Below are 22030 nucleotides of genomic sequence, written 5' to 3' on the forward strand. Positions count from 1 at the left end.
CTACAGCAATAGAGAAATCTTCCTCAGATGGATGACTTGTTTCGATATCATATATACATAAAACACTAAAAAGACACAAGATGCAAAGCCACCAGCCATCGAAAGACAGTACAACACAACACAGAAATGAGCATATGCAAACCAACATCCACTTAAAACAGAGAAGGCAAGACAAGACAAAGTGTGCCACGAACAAGGACTAGAACCTAGCATGTACAGTTCCAACACGACAACCCTTAATCCGACAAACCAAAAAAGAAAACAAAAACCGCCAGACGGAAACCCACACATGATAGAACAGGTAGAGAGCAGACAGCAGAGACAACATAGACATGCGGGCATATAAAAGGAGCGAAAAAAAGTTTGGATATCTTGAGGTTCCCGTCATTATGAAAAGTGTTGCATAAGAGAGTAATGAAAAAAACAAAAACAAAAAGCAACCCAACGCCAGAGAGGACAGGTACAAAGTATGCACAAAGTGAAAATGTTTCATGATCATGATTCCATAATGGAGAGACACACGCTGGACTGTAAAGTAGAATGAGGTATGGAGGATCGGATATCGAGGATGATTTAGGAGGCAGTCTTGCCACCGCAGTCGGGAATCTTGAGGCCCTTTTTGATTTTGCGGGCGGAGTCCATGAGACCCCATTTGTCTTCCCATTCTTTGTCTTTTTCGTTGAATTGGATTTTCCAGGGTTCGTCGAAGGCTTCGAACCTGTTTATAGTTAGAACTTTGAACTCATTCGAGGAAATTAGGGGATACACACCAGAAATAATCGGTTCCGTTGTCCAATGCCTGGCAGATCCAGTCGGACATGAATGAGTTCATGTTGTCGACGCTGGCTACGGATCCAGGGGTGTCATCGTCGCAGGTTGGGCTTTCGCCGCAGTCCTTGCCTCCGCCGCTGGGCCATCCGACTTCGGAGATGATTTGTTTCTTGCTGGTGCCGCTTGTCAGGGAGACATCGTGGGTCTGCCAGAAGTCCCAGGTCCAGGCGGCGGCCACGTCGACACTCACGCCTGCGAAGAAGGGGTGCACATTAGACATGACCACGTCGACGACATCTACCAGCTGTGAGTTCCAGTTGTCGCCCAGATCAGAGGTGGCGATTGCGAGGTCGAGGCTGCGCTTCTTGACCTCACTAGTGACGTCTTTGATGTATGAGATGAGGGTCTTCTCGGCAGTCTGTTTGTCTGGACCGGCGCGGTAGAGCGCTTCATTTCCGACGATGATACCCTTGTACAGGGATGTGTCCTTGGTATCGTCGAGGATCTGGTAGAGGTGCTTGATTTGACGCTCGGTACTGGTGGTGTTCGAATCAATCCACACACCAAGCCAGAGCTTCATATCCGTGAGCTCGAGTCGGTCAATGGCATGCAGAACCATCTCAGTCTGGTTGCAATCGGTTCCGTACAACCGAACAGTGTTTGTGAGCTGCGACAGAACAGCCATGTCCCGAGTCACATTGTTCTGTGATGGCGGCCACTTCAGACAGTCGGGATACTGCACACCCCAAGGAGTATAGTCGACACCAGGGAAGACCTTGTGCAACTCATCATTATTCAGGAGAGCCTTGATCTCAGAAGAATCCTTATCAAGATCACCATTGCTCTTGGAATCATCATCAGCAGATCCGGCACTAGAAGACTTATCCTCTTTATGCCGACTGCCAATAGTACCACCCACAGCACCACCAATAATAGCCCCAAGAATCACAAACCCAAGCACAAGCCCAACGATCCACCCCATCTTCTTGCGTCCATCCATGCCCTTAGGCCCCTTCCCTTCCCCATCCCCACCCTCAAGTCCGCCCCCAGGAACAGTGTTGTACGCAACATCAGCATTCTTCTCCCGCCCAAAGAACCCACCAAGAAGCCCCCCAGCCGCAGCACCCCCACCAGCCGCCGCCGCCGCCGCAGGAATGCCGCGATTATTCCGGCCCCGAGGCCCAAAGTCCTCATCCCCATCATCAGCAATATCATCCGGATTAATGTTCGACATCTCCGAACCCCCATACCCAGAATGTCTCTGGTAAGGCCCATCACTAATACTCTGATACGGCGCCGGATACTGATCAGAACCCGTACCGCGCTCACCCAGATGCGCCGATGAATGCGAAGGACTCTGGAGACCCGGCGAAGCGCCCGCACCGCCGAACGCCATGCCCGACCCGTACGAGTGGTGGTGGAGGGTTTCGGCGCTGGTGTAGCCGGCTGAGGGTACGTAGGGATTGTCTGAGCCGGAGGTGTTGTAGTCTCGTTCTGCGGGATAGTAGCTGTGATTGTTGTCTTGGTCTGGGATTCCGCGCGATGCGTCCAGGCCGCTTTGGCGGTCGTGCGTGTTGGCGATTCCTAGGGCTATGCCGCTTATTCCGCCGCCTGCTGAGGCGGGTCCTAGGTTGTCCACGCCTGGTGTTACTGTGTGGTTTTCGCGCGTGTGGTGGGTGTATCTGTGTGGTGGGGGTTGCGGGATTTCTGTGTCGTCGGGCATTTTTGGGTTGAGTTTGAGGTGTGTTTTGTGTAGATTGTTGGTTTCGGTTCGCCGGTGGAACCGGGTTCGATGTGAATGAGAGAGATCAGATGGGGTGTTGTGTGTTGTGGTGAGATCGGATGGTGAAATTGTTAGATGGAAGGTGCGGCGGGTAAGGGAGATTGATTAGTTCATCACTGAAAACGAGGCACTGCAAATGGAAGTGAGACAGTGTTGGATTCGTCGAAGGATAAGTGAGCCGACGAAAGCGGGATGTCAAAACACTGGTGGGCCCGACAACCACGGGTCATAAGGCGAGAGACGGCACAGGGAAGAGAAGAAAAGAAAAGAAAAGAAAAGAAAGCAAGAGGAACGAGGAATTCAGTCAAGCCAACAATTGCTAATCATTGAAAGTGTCCTTTCCTTTGAGTATGCTCAGGCAAGAGTACTGTCAATCCTGTCAATCGCTCTGGTATGGACCGAGTTGCCAAGTGGAGAAAGACCCTGGCGAACCCTTTGGTCCCTGTTCTATTTTTGGACATCATCATATCACAACTACACAGTACACATTCCGACTTGGACCTCATATTCATATTCATATTCATATCATATCATATCATATCATATCATACTTATACTCATAAGTCATATACTATACTATACCAAATCCAATACCCCAGCGCCAATTCCCTCCATTCCAATCCCTTCATTGTTTTTGGTTGTTTTGCGTAGATCCCAACGCCCTTGACACATAAGCATGAGACATATCCAAGGAGCACAAAGAAAAGAGACTCAAGAAAGCCAAAAGAAAAGAAAACAAGCCACATCAAAGATCAAGGTCAAAAATGAAAAAGAAACCATTTACGGCGCAACCTCCTCCGCACTCCTCTGCGCAGCATTCTCCATATGTCCACGCTCCAAGAACCGTTTCTTCCCACGCCGAGTTTCAAAATGATCGGGGATCTCCGAGGGATCCTGTCCAGCAGCAAGCATACTACTGCGCATTTTGTTGCGGTAGGCATCCACTAGCGAAACACGTTAGCCCGGGTCCACGTCCATGTCTCAGATGAGATCCGGGGTACATGTAAAGTGGAGGCAACAGGTAACAATAAGGCAAAGCCACTTCAACTGACACACAACCAACCAGAACACCTTCACAGAAAAACAAGCCATGACAAGAAATGCCAAGGTGGTAGAAAAATAAGAATCAAATAAAAGAGAAACTCACAAGACCTCTGCAAAAACAACATCCGTCCCGCAAAAACCCGACTCTGACTCCAACTCATGCGATACCCCAAATCATTCAACAAAAGCTCTTTATTATGCCTCTTCCTCGATAACCTTGGCACCTCAACCCCAACGTCACTCCCATCCCCATGGCCATCCCCACTCCTCCCACCCGCAACCTCCGCCTCAAGTGACGGCATAGGAACAGTTGTCCTTCCAAGCGTAGCATCAGTGAGCGGATCAGCACCGGCATCAGCGTGTTCAGCCTCATCTCGGAAAAAGCGCTTGCCCAGCACGACACGGTTCTCATCGCGCATCTGGATGGGGAAGTAAGTGCGCGGATAGACGGCGTTGGTTTCACGATAGGAGTCGGGGATTTCGTCCATGTTGACTTTGTCCAGGACTACTTTGACGCGCACACGGCAGCCGCGCTGGGGGTCGTCTACTAGGATGAATTTGCGGCGTTTGCCGTCTGGGAGGTGGCTGAAGAGGTCTTCGTTTGTTGGGGCTTGTTCTTCGATGTGAGCTTGGGATTGGGAGGGGGTTGCGGCTGCTATTGACGGGTGGCGGTTTAGGGAGGCCATTCTTGTTTCGTGGAGGAGGGGTGGCATCGAGGGGCCTGCTGTTGCGTTTGACGGTGTCAGGGTTGTTGGGGCGTTGTGGAAGAGGTGGGCTGGTCGGAGATCTGTCATTGACCCTGTTGGGAGACGAGTGTTGTCAACGTTGGAACGGTGGTGAGTCGCCGTTGCGGTAGATGTGTTGGTGTTGGTGTTGGTGTTGGTGTTTGAGGTGGTGTAATCTGTGCCTGTACAGGCGAGGAGAAAGGGAATTAGCCTACGCTGTACAAAAGGTATTGGGGAGGAACTCCGAAGCAGAACAAGAGCCAAAGCACAAGGAGCGCGGCGGTATCAAATGTAAGACGACAATCACGATCACGATAACAGGAAGGCAAATCAAATCGAACAGGGTATGGAACAACAGTCAAGACCAAGGTGAAGGAGCATGTCCAGGTAGGGATATATGGCAGGTTTCTTTCCATCTCATACATCCATTCACACGCACACCTGTCCACACGTATAACACGTTCACGCAGCATACACACATACACACATACACATATCCAGTGTAAAGCAGACACAAAACTCCCACATATACACATACACGCAAGAGACATATCCGGTCCAACGAAAGGCCAAAGAGAAGAAAAGAAGAGTAGACAAGGAGAATAACAGAAAGATGAAGAGAACGAGGAAGTGAAAGACGAAAGATAAAAGAAACAGGAAATACATGGGAAGTAACCAGGTCAGGGTGCAAGGGAATCCAAAAACGTATCACATATGGTGAAACATACCACTAACTTCCTCATTAGGACTGCCATCAGGTTGATGATGATGGTGCTGTAGCTGGGGAGGGCCCATCGAGATAGGGCCCAGATTAGGCCGCGGTACGGCAGCCGGCATGGTAGCCGGCATGGCACTGACAGGGCCCGGAAGGCCAGGACCAGCAGAACCAGCACCAGGCATATGGCTAACAGGAACAGTAGGGACAGACTGTCTGCGGTTGATCTTGGCCATGCGGCGCACGCGACGACTGCGCAGTCTGGGGTCCTGGTTACTATTGCGCCAGCTGTCGACAGCGCGCTGAATAAGACCGCGCTTGCTTCTCAGAGCCGGGTTGAGCTCTGCGAGGGCCCAGCCAACGGCGTTGCACTCCGTCTCGTAGACGAGTCTGTTGCCGCGGTATTGGTCCTTGCTGCAGCATGCGCGGGGGTACACACAGTTCTCCGTCTTGAAGTTTTGGTCGAGGGTGTCGACGTTGACGGATTCCACGTCGCAGCGGATGGTGTATTCCATCTTCACGCGGTCTCGAGAGTATTCGAAGGCAATCCACTGCACACCGTTGCTGTCTTGGCGCACGACGAGCGGGGTCGTGGCGGGGATGGGGCCTGGCGCTGCGCTGGAGCTTCCGGCTAGTGGTGGGCTGGAGTGGATGTTACTGGACATTGGGTGGTTGCTTGTTGCGGAGAGAGGTGGGTTGTGCATGGTTTGCTGTGGTGGGGTGGGTTGCTGGGAGGTGTCAAGTTTCATGATAGGGCTGCTGGTCATGGCACTGGTTGGGATGTGTGGTGATTGATGTGGGGGCATTTGTGCTGGTGCTTTCTGAGGCGGCATCATCATGGATTGCGTTGTGAGGGGGTGTTGCTGGGGAGAATGGTGGGCTGCGTACGGTGGGTGTACAGGGTTCATGGGCGAGTAAGGTGGGTAGAACATCTGCGGCATCTGAGGAGAGTGGGCGTAGATGTTGCGGCCATGTTGATCATGCGGTTGAGAAGCTACTGAGGCCGGGGAGGTTGATTGGGGAGTGTGATAGATGGGGGGATATGGTCTCTGCATTTGGGCGGTTGATGCCATGAGATCGGGTGGTCCTAAGTCTCGGGATCAGTGGTGTTCAAAAGCTAAATACAAGCTTTGGCATGTAAAACTGCTGACAGCCGAAACAGGGCTTACCGCTAGAAGCGTAATGCGCCGAGGAAGTCGCGTAAGGAGAATGTGTGGTATAATACGGCGCTTCTTGAGGCCCGTAGTGAATTCCGTTCCCTAGGGTATGGGGAGGGTATGCTGAGATTGCAGAAGGGTGAACAGGCGAAGCAGGGCCTTTCTGAGCTAAAATTGAAGGCTGCAGTGCCTGGGAATGAGAACTCGAATGTCCAGGATGTCGAATCTGTAGCAGAACGCATCAGTGACTGAAACTAAGCCCCCCCCCCCCAATAAAAATGTCCCCCAGAAAGATATGACGAGACACAACCACAGAATGTGGACAAGAAAGAAAAAGAAAAGTCTTGGGAACACAGCCAGAGCCCGGAGTGATGACAGCCCTGGGGATTCACAGAGGCTCAGAGGATGGCTTGGACCGTGGAAGCCTTGAGCAGGGATTGCCTTAGGTGCATACCGAATGGCCAGGGTAGAAACCGGGGTTGTCCATCCAAAGGGAAACAGAAGCATGGATCTGTGTAGCGCTGACGATATTGCGAGCTCTTTGTCTTCCGAAGCCAAGTAGATGGTTCCAAAGCTACACAAGCTTTGGGTGTGCTCTTTGCGCCTCCATTGCGCATAGCTCATATAGCCCTGGAGGGTTCCCAAAGTGAATACAAATGGAATTGGGCTTCATGTTCAGCGCATACCAAGTTGTTTCAATGAGCTTATGTGTTCTGAGTCGGCCATATTGTCGAGGACAGTGCATGCAAAGATCAAGGCGAGGAAACCCAAGACATCCAGGCGAAAAAGAAAATCCAAACATATAACCTCATATGAAAAGAATCAAGAAGATCGAAATGATATTGAAGTAGGAAAGATCTCACAAAAAAGCTATAATGAAACGGGGAGAGGTACAAAGAGAAATCATACTCACGGAATTGTCAATAGGGTCTTCCTTGTACTTCGTCCCAAGGTCAGGCTGTACCATGCCGGTGAAGGACAACTCTCACAGACCAGGATAGAATGTTGAGGGGAAAGAGAACTGGGATTCAGGATCCTTATGGCGTAAAACCACGCGTGGGGGCAGGAAAGGTAGGGCGATCCCGTGAGGCTAAACAGAAGCTGCGCGACACTAGGGGTTCAAGATGTGAAGGCAAGTGGAGGGTCCAGGGTTATTTAGCACCCGTGAGACCCCATTCTTAGGGAGGCAAACCTCGATAATAATGAGAGAAAAAGAAAAAGAGGAGAAGAAAGAAAGAGGAAAAAAAGAGAGAAAAAGCCAAAAGAGGAAAGGCGAGAAATCAGTCCTTGAAGGGAGATTACTCGAGGCCCTGTAAAGATCCGAAATGTATTTAAACGGGGGGATGATATGCAGCATGCAGTTAGACAAAGAAGGTGGGGAGTGGGGAGCGAATCTAAAGATTCACGATATGATTGTCGAAGCTCGGAGCCGGTGGAGGGATCATGATACGTCAAATAATCAAATAATTAAAAGGCGAGGCCTGATCAGGATTCTGGTTCCTAGACAAGCGCCGTTAGGATAAAAGAGAAAATAGAAAAATAAAATAACTATTGTTGGGCTACTGTAAGTATACGGGAAACTCCGTTGAGATCAAGTCTAGAAGATGTGGACCTCGGACTCGAGGCTAAAGCTGACGTCGGATCGTGCAGAGGCCAGTTTCAGGTACGAAAATTCCCTTCGGAGTATAAAGAGATCGGCGGAAACAAAGAATCCTTTGGGGACGCGTACTGTAAGTTACATCTCTACCTTGTTGCCACGGCCCGTTTGACTCCTAAACCCGAAACAGCCTAACGGCGCCATTCGGTCTCGACAATAGTCAACTATAAGTTATCCTACCATATACTGTATACGTATACACTCTTATGTGACTTCTGTACAGAAAGTAGGTATTCGGTAAGCGGCTACGGCCATCCCAACCTCGATGGCCTCCACCCGGGTTCGCTCTATTCCGCATATATTATAGCGCATCTTAGTCGATCTTGGCGATTGAGACAACCATTTTGTATTGAAAAAAAAAAAAAAAAAACGAGGACAAGCCCCAATTTCCCCTCCCTTTTTTCTCCGTGCAATCCGCCGATGCATGACACTCCTAAGCATTTCCATCACCCCCGTGCTTCGCCATGTGAAATTTCCGACTAACGTCGCGCCTAGGCATATGCATTTGAATCCTTACAGTAAGTCGGGTGATAAAATGGGGATTTAAACGGTTCAGGTACGGGTAACCGGCTGCGGCTCTCTTTCAAGACAAACGAGTAAAGGCGACTGTCGATTGGATTGCGCAGTGACTTTGCATGAAGGGAAATTACGGCATTCCCACTTCGGAGGATCCTGAGGATTAATAAGAATGTCAAAAAACAGCAGCTTCCAGAAGCAGGCTAGTTTCGGAGTTTGCGGCCGCTGGCTACAGCTGAACTCGCAGAGCTGAAATGCCAATGAAAAGCGACATATCAGGAAGAAACTCAGCCTTGAAGGATGGAGCTAAAACTTGTGCACGGGTGCTTGACCCCCCCCCCTTTCTGGACGTGGGTCTTCCATCTCTTCTTTATTGGAGGTCGAATGTGATCGATGCAGGGTGCTGGGGGGGTCCGCGGTATTCCGTCAAGCCGTACCCGTAGTTCCCTTGTAATTTTGGTCGGGAGGTGTGCCGTGGAGATATACGAACCACTTCTCCCCCTGGATCCTTCTGATGTAACACCGTTAGGATTTGGCCTGGTCATTTTCGGCTTTTCCATGCAGACTACACCCGATGAAGCAACAAAGTGACTTTTCATCTTCCAAGGCGTTCTACAGTAAATTACTTCGGAGCACAATCAGCCGACTACCTACTCGTTCGGGAGTCACATTCATGAAAAGAGTCGCAGATGGCATTGCCACGTTGGCAGCCCTTGCTTCCTGCAGGCTGTCTCTTCACCTCCAGAACTAGCTTTTTGCTTTCTCCGGACTTATCCGTATCTTGGGAAGAAGTGAGGATTTCCACGGAGCTATCGGTAAATGCTCCTTCCGTGCTCCGGATCACAATTCAGACAATATCAAGTGACGCTCGGCCCCGCGCCCGTTGTGGCACTAGGAATGGCACGAGGGGGGACGGGTGAAAGCCACAATCTAGTCGATCGTCCCTATAGTCCACGGACTTATGGGTGGAAATTGGCGTGATTCTTGGCGTGGAAAGGAAAGAGCATACATATTTGTTTTTCTGTATATTGTGACTGTACAGTACATTCTATGACCAGATCTTCCAGGATTTGGCCCCAAATTAAAGTTGTCATACCCTTGTCTCTCACCCATGCGGATATCGGCCACCGTGCTTAGTTTGCGATGATCTACCCCAGGGCTATTCAACGGCTCTTCTCCGACGAATCATCCCTTTCTTCTTCGAGCTACTATAAGTTATATGATGTGTTCCTTTCGAAACCTGTTTTACGCCTCGGTCCTATTGGAGAATCCGAAAAGCAAACCAGCATTCTCCGCACTCCGGATCGCCCTAAGACGGATGTGTTACGACCCACGCGGGATCCCTCCGAAGGGCAATGATTAACCGGGGCAAATACCTTTGACGGCTGTCTCCGATTCTTTGTCTACTTTGTCTATAACTGTGTACTGTACATTAGGGAAACGGCCCCACCACCCGGATCCGAGCGTGGAGTCGCACGAGTACCGAACATATTTTTAGGCGAACAGTCCAGAGCAAAGTGGATGCCCAAAGACCGTTGCAGGTGTGGAAATGACAGTCATCCCAACTCCCTCAATACTGTACATGTTAAGTGGTATGTGCTATGTGGTCATTAAGGTTTTCAGGCCACACCGAATCTTCTAAAGCAAACCCAAAAACTTACATGTAGGTATACTCTGGTCTCACCGTAGGGAAACTTTGTGAGCCATCCACGCGAAACAGTGTTAGGCTGCAGTACGGGCGCAGTAGCGTGTCGCGTGGCCAGAGTTAGCCAATTTGTTTCAGAGTCGCGACCACATTAGAAGGGGCTGTTATTTCCGACCTGTTTTTTACTTACTGCTTCCCTCCGATATATTAGGCAAAATGGAAACCTGAGATGATGATCGCTGATCGCTGCACAGAAGGTGGGGGGGATAAACACACTGTTCCTATACTTAGGAAAGTATACTGGCGTCCCTTGATATCGATAGGGAATAGACATGTACATTTACATGTAGGTCGTTGTACTGGAATTATCCAATTGTTTACTCGATAGTCTCGTGCCTACGTCACCAAAACTTGTCCCGTCCCTAAATAATGGCAGTCATAGCTATGAATCTCATCAATGACCCCATAGGACGGAGACTAAATGTGTCAAGAGGCGGAAGCAGGGGGGGGGGGGGTTTGCTTTTGCCCCCATGTGCCACGGCGATCATAGACATGTTTGGGATAGTCGCACATAAGTAACAAAGAAACTTGATTTTAATATCTCATTTCCCTACTGCCAATCTTATCCGTACAGTGTACGGATAAGATTGGCAAAGCCGACAAGATTAAGAACAATTGAAGATCGCTTCTTTCGTCATATGATCGGCGAGTTTCTTGTTTGTCCGTCAGCACTATATCACAATAACCCTTGCCATACGGGACTCTCTAAACGAACCACGATGAGTGGCAGGATCTATTCGGGACTATGCTAGACTTCCAAGCTAAAACCCCACCCAAGGATCCAGAGGACACGGATCAATCCCGACAAGCGAGAGCGGGAATCCCCAAGCGCCGAGCCCACCAGCCCCATGCGTGGATCCAGACCGAGAAACAAGCTCTCCATCCATTCCATCTATCCTGGGCCAAAAGAGTCTCATTCGGGAGATCTCTCTGGATCGTCGTTGGCTTATTTCCCCCGGTGGGGTTCAGCCGTTCCAGCCCTCGCCACCAGACTTGGGTGGGCACGGGACATGACTCGCACAATCTCTTACAATCTAATGGTTGCAACGCTACTTGTTTACTTGTATTGTACCCGTCCACTCATATCCTCGGTCCATACCTCTCTCCGTCATATCCTCGGCCCATACCTCTCCTGGAACAAAGCCTCTCAAATCAAATCAAACCTACCGTGGATCACAGATCGAGATGCCCATCACAACCATGGATACTTGCAGTGATAGTCCGTCTCCAGATTCCGGTCTAGTCTTATTGATCGTGTCTCCTCTCTTGCTTTAGTATAGTCGCTGGTCTCTTGTATACACGCGTCAATTAAATGCCGCATAACAACTAGCCCCCGAGCCGAGACGAGACGGAGAGGGGGTGGGGGATAGACGAGAGCAGCACCTCTTTTCTTCCCAGAACACCATCGGCCTGGCCCGATAGTGCCTATGCCGTATTAGGTCAATAGTCTTGCATTAAGAGCTGATACCCTTGTAACCTACCCTGCCCTACTCTACCGCAACCACCACTACTCTTCTTGCGCCCATAACTAAACCATACCCACAAGACTACTTCCATTACTATTTGGGAGATGCTGGAATAAAATAAACATGTGATAGCCCTTGTCGCCAGGGGATGAACGCTTAACCAGATGTTAGTGCCAACCATGCCAAACATGCCAAACATGCCAAACATGCCAAACATGCCAAACATGCCAAACATGCCAAACTTCACTAGACATGTATATCCAGCCCTTCACGCACAATTCATGCCCAATATATGATCAAACAGATAATATAAAATAATTGACCCGGGCAAATTGCAAGGTGGTAACAGGGCGGATATGATCACACAGGAAGATTGTGACGTACAAGCCTCGAACAGGGGGGAGGGGGTTAGTGCTCGTATATTGCACTGTTCACAGTAGGCAATACCATTACTAAACGAGCGAGAGTCTCCATGTAAGTACTGTACATGCAAAAGTGCTTGTATCAAGTTCAACTTCAACTTCACTAGGCAAATTCAAGTCCAAGTTATCTTACAAATCAAGTCACAACTTTACAAGCTAGATAGCTTTTGATAGGACACAAAGCACGGAGTCCGGTAACTGAGCTTATGCGTCAATAAATGTACATTTACTAGAATCATAAAACCCTCCAATATCAGCCATCATCTCATCACATCTCCTCTTCTATTTCCAAGGTTTCTCGGCTTGTTGCCCATCTACTATCCCCCTTGGTCACATCTGATTTGATCTTCCGCAACTGATGCTCCGGTGAGTACAATGTCAAACCGACAAGGCAGATTCCAAAATGTTTGCGCCAGAGGTGGCGTGTGTCTAGATCCTGCAGCCACTATGCAACTACCATAACACGCGAATATGCGTGATTTCCATACACCCCTTTTTTCCTTTTTATTTACTGTTTCTTTCGGAGTGGAATGATCTTTGCTTTTTTTCGCTTTTTATTCTTTTCTTCTTTTTTTTTTTCTCTTTCCATTTTGATTTCGGGTCGATCAGGCGTGATCCCGGGCTTGCGTTTGTGGATGCTTGGATTTAGGCGCTGTTGGCTAATTTCCGGGTTGGGTGGTACTGTATATTGTAGCAAACGGAAGGAAAATAGAAATAAAAAGATATGTCATTGTTTGTTACTTGAATAGTAAAGACAATCGCATTTTGGGCGTGGCATTTCGACTTTCCTTCTGTTTCTTTTTTGGGCTCTAACTTGCAGTACAGAATTTGCTATCCTCTTTTTGAGAGGGCGCTTGTGTATCAAGTTAGGCTGATAATTTGGCTGTGTCTAGCGCCGTGGGACTGCACAAAGATCCAGCAGCCCAACGGTCATTAACAATAGAGTCGACAGATCCAGTCTCCGTACTCCATCCAGTGTACTAATCAACGTCTTTCCCCAATTTTCTTTTCTGAAAAAGGTAATGCCAAAAAAAAGGGAACAAAACATAAATGCGCTGGGTCAATCTGCACAAAAGTACCTTACCAAACGATCCTAATCCCATTCGGGGTGCCGTGAGAGGACCTCCCAAACGTCGCACAAAAGCTGAAAGCTGAATCAAAGGGCTGTGCTGGCGGTCTTGATTGGGGGAGACATGGGGACATGTCATGCAATGTCCATGCAACTGCTGATCCACCCAAAACAGCAAGACTCGGAGTTGGTCTCGCGTTGGTTCTTCTGCTACTGTTACTGCACCTGCTGCGCTCGACTAGTATAGCACATGCGCAGGCGCAGACGCGGGCGCAGCTGCGGATGCCTAGTGCCTAGTGCCTAAGTACGATGGACAAAAGACAGATCGCCTCTTCTGCAACTCTAGGGCTGAAGGAGCAGCATAAACATTGATTGATTGGCTCGGGAAGGTTCCTTTGCGGCGTGTCATGGTACTGCCAGTATGCGAGACGCGTTGGTTTGGGCGTCTATCAAACGAGACATGACATCTAGGTGCATCAAGCTGACAGGTACAGGTATGTACATGGACATGTACTGAAAAGCGGTGTATCCGTTTCCGTGGCCGGACACCGAGAGAGTAAAATATAGCATGAGATAGGATAAATTCTGGCACTGACTCGTGAATGGACCTCGGATACAGGAGATAGGGAGGGATGGAAAGGGGAAGCGATTCTCGCCGACTGCAGGGACTCGTCATGCGGCGTGGGTGTAGTCGTAGAGGAAGGATGCATTAGTTGCATTTGCTAGGCTGAAGCCAACGTGACCACCAACGGTTCAGGTCCAGTTTTGCTCCGTGGTTCTTGGCACGAGGAAAATAAATCATTCAGGGGGGTACTATGGACATAAAAATTGATTCTCATTGGACTCCTTTCGCTAGGTTAAAGCAGATCATCGTAACGTTGGGTGGGTGGGTGAGTGATTTACGCCGGCGCAACGGAAGGACTCATACGGGGCCTGTCGGGTTCCGGCAGAGAGTGGCTGGATGTGTGCGGGCGCATGGGTAGAGACAGCTTCTGCGGGTCTGATGCTGGGGATGCTTCGAGCTGCTTTGGGGGCTCGTCCTCGCCCTCGTCTTCATCGTCGCTTGAGGATTCTTCGCCTCGATGGCCATGACGTTGGGTTTCGGCTCTGTGTTGGCGCTTGTCGCGAAGGTATTCCTTGTGTCGGGTATCTGGACGTTTATGTTAGTATTCTGGCATTGCAATTGAACCCGTCCTCTCTGGGAGGATAGACAGCGCGACTTACCTCTGATTTCTTGTGTCTTGACAGCGTATGCCTGAATCTCTTCCTTTGACAGGACTCTCAGCACAATCACATAATCCGAGCGCTCCTCGAATCGTTCATTTCCTGCTTCCAATGCCTCGGGGTTTACCAACCGCCGGTCGATCTTGGTCCATCGAGCTCCGGGCGGGATGCCCTGCTTGTGGGCATCTTTGAGAGGCGCGACTCCTTCTCTGACAGGGTTGGGCTCCTCTGGGAATGCTGGACGAGGAGCCTTGAGAATTCCCTTGGGAGGCGCCTCGGGCTCTTTTGGTGCCACAGGAGGATCAACCGTGACAGGTCTTCTCGGGTCATCTTTGGCGTGGTCCACTGGTGGCGACCGTCGGGTCTCACTGGCATGTCCATCCTCTAGCATACGAGGACGAGAGCGAGAGGAGCGGTGTCCACGCGAGTGGTCCCGTCTGTGACGACGACGAGAACGGTCCCGGCTTCGGTCAGGGTCGCTCTCTGAAGTGTCTTCGCTGCTGTGTTTGCGGTGCGCTGAAGCTGAAGGCTCGCGTCTGTACTTCCGCAGGTCTTCGTCGGATGTTTCACCATCGTCGCTGTGTTGACGGTGTCGAGAATGTCTGCGCGATCGGCCGTGACGATTAGCATCCGCTGGGTCCAAGTAGGACTGCTTGATTCTTTCAGCGCCAGGAGATGCTTCCACTATCTCTCGAGATGACGGGGCCTGGACTGCACCGTGGTCGCGCTTGTCACGGTCGTCATGGTGCCTGTGTTTGCGTCGGGAGGGTCGCTCATAGTCTGAAATGTCAGAGTATCCGCCTCCCAGAGCCGCCGTTCCAAGGCCAACCGCGACCCGCTCGCCATCGTGTGGCTTTGAGTAGCGATCCTCGGCGTAGTGGGGGTCCCGACTACTGTCACGGTGTGATCTGTGATGGCGGCGGCGACGGCCATGCTCACTAGGCCGAGAGGGGTACTCATCCTCAGAGTCGTGAGCTACCGGGACCAAGGCCTGGTCATGAAGCCCATCCTTTGATCTGTGGGGATCACGAAGGTCATCTCGTGTCCGCATAGAACTTCTTGGTCGGTCGCGGCTGATTTTGTCGAGACCCCAGGAAGTTGGGGGTGGGCCGTGGGGTCGATCCCTCCGTGCCAGCCACTGGGGGTTATCTTCCACCCCAGTAATGCTGAAAGGCCGATCGAGCGAATATCTTGATCCACGGGAGCGGGATTTGACTGGATAATCGCGATCAAATTGCTCACGGGGTGTGGTGTAAGAGTAGGCATCGAAGTCATCGATATCGTCGCCTTTCTTCAAAGCATTGTACGCTGGGTAGCGACGTGGGTGAGGTGGTGCATGTGGTCGGTGACTATCGTAGCTTCGGTGATGCACCTTATCCCGCGAACCCAAGTGGCCAGTATCGCTCGTGTAGTCAGTGCTGTAGATTCGGCGATGCCCAGGGTGCAAAGCTGAAGCTGGGACCAGATGGTGGCCCGATTCCGAAACGAGAGGGCTCGAAGCGTGACCATGGCTTGATTGAAGCACAGGTGAGAGACGCTGGCGAAATGTCGATGGCACAGCCAGTCGCAATGGAGTCTCGTAGGGGTCCGCTGCTGATGCAGTATTGCTTCTGTGTCTGGGAGTAACGGTGTATTCGGTTCTTTTTTTGGTTGATGAAGTTGGGTCGTGGACTCGGTGGGAAGACACAGGATGTGCTTCCAGCTTCGATGGACGACTCGAGCGATACCCGTAGGCACTGGCGTAGCCAGCATCGGAGGGGTAGTCGTCGTAATAGTGTCTGGTCGATTCGTAAGGGTCGTGAGAGGAGCCCGTCTGAACCATGCCAGTGGACGCCCGCATGGGATCAACCATGGAGTGCCGTGCTCGGCTAGGGGACAGGGTTCGGTAATGGCTTGTCATCATGAGGCCTTCCAGCGGCACAGATGCAAATTTGATGGATTTGATAGATCACGCTTATGTGGGCGGTAAATCGGGTGTGGCGGTCTCAGATCTCTCGAAATTTAGATGTCAGATAATATGATAGGGCTCGCTTCTTGTAGGAATGCCGAAACGCAAGATCGAGGGATCGGAGGTGAGGAATCCGAAGAGCAGCAGATAAAAAGCTGAGGAAATTAGAGGGGGCAGCTGGAAACCGACACGAGGTGGAGCCCGATACTGCCCAACGCACAAAAACAAACAAGCTCGGACGAAGCTGAAGGGATTCAGGAGATTGGAGATTGAAAATGAAAATGGAGTGTGGATGAACAATGACGCAAAAGTGGGTTGGACGCTGACAAAACGGTCGGTCATTGCCGGTTAAGCCGTTAGCTCGTGTCCCAGTAATCACTTTGTCTCGGTGATGAGAGACTGTTTCATTGAAGTTGAATTGAAGTTGAACTTGTTCAATATGATATGCAGCGTTGCATCCGTGGATCAGGAATGTTCGGAAACTGGGGCCGCCTTCGAAACCATGGATGCCATTCCCACCTTTAACTATGAAACGATGCACATCGCTCCCTTACTGTCTGAGGCTCTGTCCCCACACCCGGGCAAAACTCCCACCCCAAAAAGCCAGTTTCGGATATAGCTCGGATAGCATGATTACATTTCTTTAATCAATGGAGAAGTGTAGTCATGTACTAGAAAAAAGGAGGGCAAAAGAGGGAAGGCGAAGCGCTGGTTCTATACCCTCAGTTGGGTCTCTGTTCCTCACATTTAACCTTTTTGGGCTTCTACCCACACAGCAATGCGCTGTACAAGCAGGCTCTAGTGAATGCATTGACCTTGCTTTATATGTAACCAAGAAGACTGTTTCAACTCAGTGGTGAGGGGTTATTGCATTGAGATATATATTTTGGCACATTGTGGTGCAGCATAGGTAATGTGTGGTTTCATGCTCTCAAATAGCTGCAAGAAAATCCCGAGATCTTGACTTTTTGGTTATTCGGGCCCGACTGCTTGGCTCTGGACCCAAAAGAGCAATGGGTCGTACTCAGGTCTGCATTTGCATAATGTAGTGAGGTACTAGATAGTTTCTGCATTGCTTTCGTCCTGCTTTGGCATATCTTTTATTCACACCTTTTCACCCTTTTTTCACCTTTGTTCGAGTGCCCCAGAGTAATCATCAAATAGCCTTCGAGGATAAAGCTGTGGAAAAAACTCATGGCCGTCAAACATATCCCATCTCGATAAAACAATATCAGGGAGCAAGCCTCCAAAGCCACGTATTCTGAGACCTAATTCCTTTCCCTTTATCTGAATGCCTCCCAAAAATCTCAATAGCCACGAGACACCCATTTAGCAAGCCGGACACCAATAACAAAACAGGGAGAATCCTCGCTGATTTACCCTCGCACCCGCGGGAGGCTTGGATCCAGACGCCCCAACCGAGGCAAGGAAACTAATTCCCCACAAGCGACCTCACCAATCACCCAGACAAACAATCTAGAGCAACCACCACCAAAACGCAACCCTCAAGCCCAACGTGACCCCACAAAGCACATAGCCCCTATATGGCCCGCCTGGCGGGAAATGGGCCTACCGCAGTCCCAGCGTGACCTGACATCTCCCGGCATGAGGTACCACATCATGAACGGCAGTTCTAGATTTCCTTACGAATGTCACCGCTCTTTTCCTGACCTCATCTACTCTGATTGTCACCGAGGGATGAACGTGCCCGGTGCCCAGGTATCGGGTATTGCCAGGCGCGATTCTGGCTGTACCTGACCCGGGTTGTGGGTGACATGTATAAAATGGCTAAGTAGGGTGTTTTCTGTTTCCCTTTCGCTGGGTGATAGGGTTGGATTCGCTTCGCTAGCTAAAGGGTATTGTCTGTTGCTCTTTTTCTTGTGCCTTTACCCGGTGGGCATTGTGATCTGTCTCCGCTGTCCCTTACCGGGTGTTCTGCTTTGTGGCTGTTCATGCTGGGTATCCTGTGTGTTGGCAGTTGCTGCGATGGAAGGGTCGAGTCTAGGTATTTTGTTCTCCTGGCCTTAAGTGTATAAAGAGATTCTTTTATGGCTGCCTTGGGATGCTTCTTCAGGCTTCATCGCTTAAGAGTTATTTCATATTGAGACTATATTTCTCGGCTACTAAAGCAACTTCACTCGAAGCTTCAACAACCAAGACCAACCGATCTTTCTTGACATCAAATCGCAATGTCTGCCTCTATGCTCAACATTGTTTCGATCGAACAGGTTGCCTCCAGACTAAGCATAGCTCTTAGCTCAACCCATTGCTTCTCCGATCAGATCACAGAGCCTGGTCCCATCGATTCAGATGGATTGACCTACTCACTCGTCAATCGTGTACGCTCTACATTAATTGCATGCCCGAATGATATGCCGGTCCTCACAGCCGACTATCTCTCTAACGGCGCCCCGAGACAATTGGTGGGGGGCTGGTGGAGGTGCTGTAATTGCCAGAATTTGGTCAATCCTGCTCTTGCCTCCGAGAATACTTGCTCAATTTGTGCACATAAGAACAATGGCTGTTGCAAAGAAGAGAATGTTCCCTAGATTGGGAGAGGCTGTGTCGATGCTCGGGATCATTCTTACTATTTGTGGTTCTATTCTTCGTCGCGTGTCAGTGTGCTCCTCGGTTTCGGATGCGGTTGTACCTCAGGCTTGCCTTGGATGGGGTTGGATATGCAGCGCTGGTTTGGAACTTAGATTTTGATTTGGAACTCGTTTGCATTGTATTAGACTGTTACATATACACGCATCATTCATTGGATCGAACTCATGTTGCAGTTAGCAGCTACGATATCATCCCTTTGACCATATATACTGATATTTAAATGTTTGATTACGCCACAAGACTGAAGTAATGAGCCAGGGACCAGGAGATGAGTATGAACCGTGGTGTGCTTTCTAGATGCTGAAAGATCGCTCTCGGTGTGTCACAAACAAAACCAACGCCAATCGATGCTATATTCATGAATCATCTGGCATATATCCATGCTAGACCCGAAAATCCACTTCAAACTCCAATGCCAAAGCATGCAAATCAATCTTTTTTCTGCTCCTGTTCACGCTCCCTCTCAACCCAATAAAGCCTCATGTTCCAAAAAGCATGCTCCGATGGCCCAAATTCAGGTAAACAGTATGAACCAGTGGAATCGACGAAAGTCTGTAAAGCTCCTTCAGCATCCGCAGTGGCATGCTCAAGTGGGCCACCGAATACCACCCACGGCTTGGAAGGTAGAAGGAGTTCGAGATGTTTCCTTTCTGCGCCGGGACAGAAAAGGAGTGTGCTTTGTGTTATGTGTGAAAAGGCTTGGGGATGGGCGAGGACTTCAATGTTGAGATCTTCGAGGAGGGCTTTGTCCAGGTGGTTGAAGACGGGATCCTGGGCGTAAACCCTAAGAGGTTGGACTGGGGAGAGACAAGTTTTTTTTGTTTGGGCTTCAGGTTGTTAATTTTGGATGAGACTAGATGTGGGCGGAGGGGTTGTGTGTATAGATGGTGGCAGAAGTAGAAGTATAGGTGTGAGAGCGAATAAGAGCCAGGGAATATGGAAGGACAAGCGCCCGGGAACCTTCAAAAGCAAGCTCGGAAGAAAGAAGGAATAAAGTAAGAATATAAAACTCACCCGCAATCGTATCCTTGATGCTCACCAAGGCAGCAAGCTGGTACATAGACACACTCCGCCTATCAGTCCAGCCATCACGCAGGAACCCACTCGGACTCCCGAGGCCAATGCATACAATGGCGTCCACAGGGCCGGATGCCGGCTCAGACTGAGAGGTACCAGAAGGTTGTTCACTCCCCCTTTCTCTTAATTTCTTCCCCAACACCCCCGCCAATTTGACCCAAGTCTCCGACCCCTCCCATTTCTCACTATGCTCCCGGAACTGGGTCTGCAGCTGGGTAATTGTCAGTCGAGCTGGTGCCTCTGCAGGAGCTAGCACAGGCTCAAAGGATGGGTCGGACGTTCCAGTGCTGTCTGGCCGGCTGCGCATTACGCGCCGCACGTTGCCGCCGCTTGTCACATGGGTCCAGCCGTTCTCGTCGGTCACTTGGGTTCGTTTTGGGGGTCGTTTTGTTCGTCGCGATGTATTCGGCATATTTTGTATAGGAAAGATATTATAATAATGTAAATTAACGATATAAGCTCGGTGAGATTCACATATGGCTGTTGAAGCTTTTTTTTTTTTTTTTGGAGTTTGCGGGGAGAGTCTTGGCATTCCGAGAGGAGTGTTAAGGAAACCAAGTCTATTTGGTTACTACTGTAAGTATACTGGACTATACTGGACTATACTGGACTATGGACTACTTGAGACCAAATACACTAATTCAACACTACTGTACTGATAGTGATGCCATCTACAGTAGTAACACTGCATGCTCTCATGTTCACACCATAAGCGCCGTTGTTCCCCTCCGAACATTAGTGTCTCCCTGGGCGCTTCCCCCTCAGCAAATCACCATGCAGCATCACGCTCTAAGTGATGGCACTTGCAGCTGGCTGTGATGATCCGGGCCACCCCTGCTACTCATACTCCCAATCACTCATGCAGGCCAAGTCACATTTGGTTCACAGGTTCTTACTAGTAATGGAGGCCCCCTCAAAAAGACGATCAGCCCTCGAAAATCATCCGTGGCTTGGTCCTGGAGCTTCATCTGCGGTTTTGGTTTGACATCAATTCCCATTATTTTTGACCTGCGATCGGATCAGTAGGGTCTGAGACTCTCACCAGTTTCTATTTAATTGTTGAATTCTCTTGCCTTTGCCGCCATATATTCGGGACGACACCTCGCCTCTTACCCTCACTATGAGCTTACAACAATCCGTAACACGATGGGCCTCTGTCCTCCTCCTGCTATGCCTAGGCCTGGCAAAAGCTCACACCGTCATCACATACCCAGGCTACAGAGGAAACAATCTCCACACCAACGGAACAGTCCAGCAGGCTAATGGTCTGGGTGTTGCCTACGATGTGAAGAACGGCTCATACATCTTCCCCTATGGCATGGAGTGGATCTACCCATGTGAGAACAGTTGATTCCAACCAAGTCACGACCAGTAACACTGACTCCTCTCTTTCTTAAGGCGGTGGTATGCCCCGATCATACAACCGAACTAAGTGGCCTGTCAGCGGTGGTGCTGTCGCCTTCCAGCCGGGCTGGTTCCCGGGCCACCAGAATGCCTTGATCTATGTCAACCTTGGATTCGGCGAGGTCCCCCTGAATATGAGCCACCCCGTTGTATCGCCTTTCCAGATCACCGGCCCGACCAACAACCCATACCCGGGCACCGTGTGTCTGCCACAGGTTCCTTTACCCGCCAATATCAGTGTTAGCCCTGGTGATTATGCCACTATCCAGTTGGTTGAGACGGCCAAGCATGGTGCTGCGCTGTACAACGTATGTTTCCACCCTCTCGGTGACCTGATCGCATATACTGACATGTTCTAGTGCGTGGATATCGAGTTCGCCGAAGACGGCGATGCCTCTGTTGAGGAAGTGACTCGCAACAATTGCTTCAACTCATCAGACATCACCTTCGAGTACATGTATACCACCAGTTCCATTGGTTCTGGCGCAGGAATGCTTCAGCCCCCGAAGATATCCACCGGAGTCCTCGTACCGCTGTTGACTGCTGTCGCCTTTGGCATGTATCTGTAGAGACGGTTCAGATTTTGTTTGCATTCATGCGCGCTTCGCTTTTCTTTCTTTTGCGCCATACCCCTGGTGTTATTAATCTATGATGTTTCAAAATCAATGATGATACTGCATGTATTGAATGGGCTTTATACTTGATGCTTTGGGTCTTTGAACCCTTGTTGGCGCTTA

General features: G+C 50.0%; 5 protein-coding genes across 5 annotated transcripts; 1 reads left to right on the plus strand and 4 right to left on the minus strand.

Annotated features, from left to right (window-relative positions):
• Positions 1 to 573: 573 nt before the first annotated feature.
• bgt3 (uncharacterized protein) lies at positions 574 to 2494 on the minus strand (the record flags this gene model as incomplete). Its single annotated transcript, XM_058460067.1, has 2 exons — positions 574 to 718; positions 771 to 2494. 2 exons carry the CDS (start codon positions 2492 to 2494, stop codon positions 574 to 576), a joined length of 1869 nt encoding a protein of 622 aa, XP_058323599.1.
• An 840-nt stretch (positions 2495 to 3334) lies between these two features.
• On the minus strand, positions 3335 to 7162 carry N7508_002002 (uncharacterized protein; the record flags this gene model as incomplete). The annotated part of the gene is made up of 5 exons (XM_058460068.1): positions 3335 to 3498; positions 3702 to 4505; positions 5052 to 6125; positions 6208 to 6421; positions 7109 to 7162. The coding sequence occupies 5 exons, from the start codon at positions 7160 to 7162 to the stop codon at positions 3335 to 3337; spliced, it is 2310 nt and encodes a 769-aa protein (XP_058323600.1).
• Positions 7163 to 13929: 6767 nt separating this feature from the next.
• Positions 13930 to 16160, minus strand: N7508_002003 (uncharacterized protein; the record flags this gene model as incomplete). The annotated part of the gene is made up of 2 exons (XM_058460069.1): positions 13930 to 14180; positions 14255 to 16160. Coding segments are annotated over 2 exons (2157 nt in total), but the record flags the coding sequence as incomplete, so codon positions are not given.
• A 3081-nt stretch (positions 16161 to 19241) lies between these two features.
• Positions 19242 to 20301, minus strand: N7508_002004 (SRR1 family protein; the record flags this gene model as incomplete). Its single annotated transcript, XM_058460070.1, has 2 exons — positions 19242 to 19609; positions 19827 to 20301. The coding sequence occupies 2 exons, from the start codon at positions 20299 to 20301 to the stop codon at positions 19242 to 19244; spliced, it is 843 nt and encodes a 280-aa protein (XP_058323602.1).
• A 708-nt stretch (positions 20302 to 21009) lies between these two features.
• Positions 21010 to 21862, plus strand: N7508_002005 (copper acquisition factor BIM1-like domain-containing protein; the record flags this gene model as incomplete). The annotated part of the gene is made up of 3 exons (XM_058460071.1): positions 21010 to 21226; positions 21288 to 21601; positions 21653 to 21862. The coding sequence occupies 3 exons, from the start codon at positions 21010 to 21012 to the stop codon at positions 21860 to 21862; spliced, it is 741 nt and encodes a 246-aa protein (XP_058323603.1).
• Positions 21863 to 22030: the final 168 nt, after the last annotated feature.

This window comes from Penicillium antarcticum, assembly GCF_028974205.1.
Source record: "Penicillium antarcticum strain IBT 31339 chromosome Unknown utg000002l_segment0_segment0, whole genome shotgun sequence".
In the NCBI taxonomy this organism is placed as follows: Eukaryota; Fungi; Ascomycota; class Eurotiomycetes; order Eurotiales; family Aspergillaceae; genus Penicillium; species Penicillium antarcticum.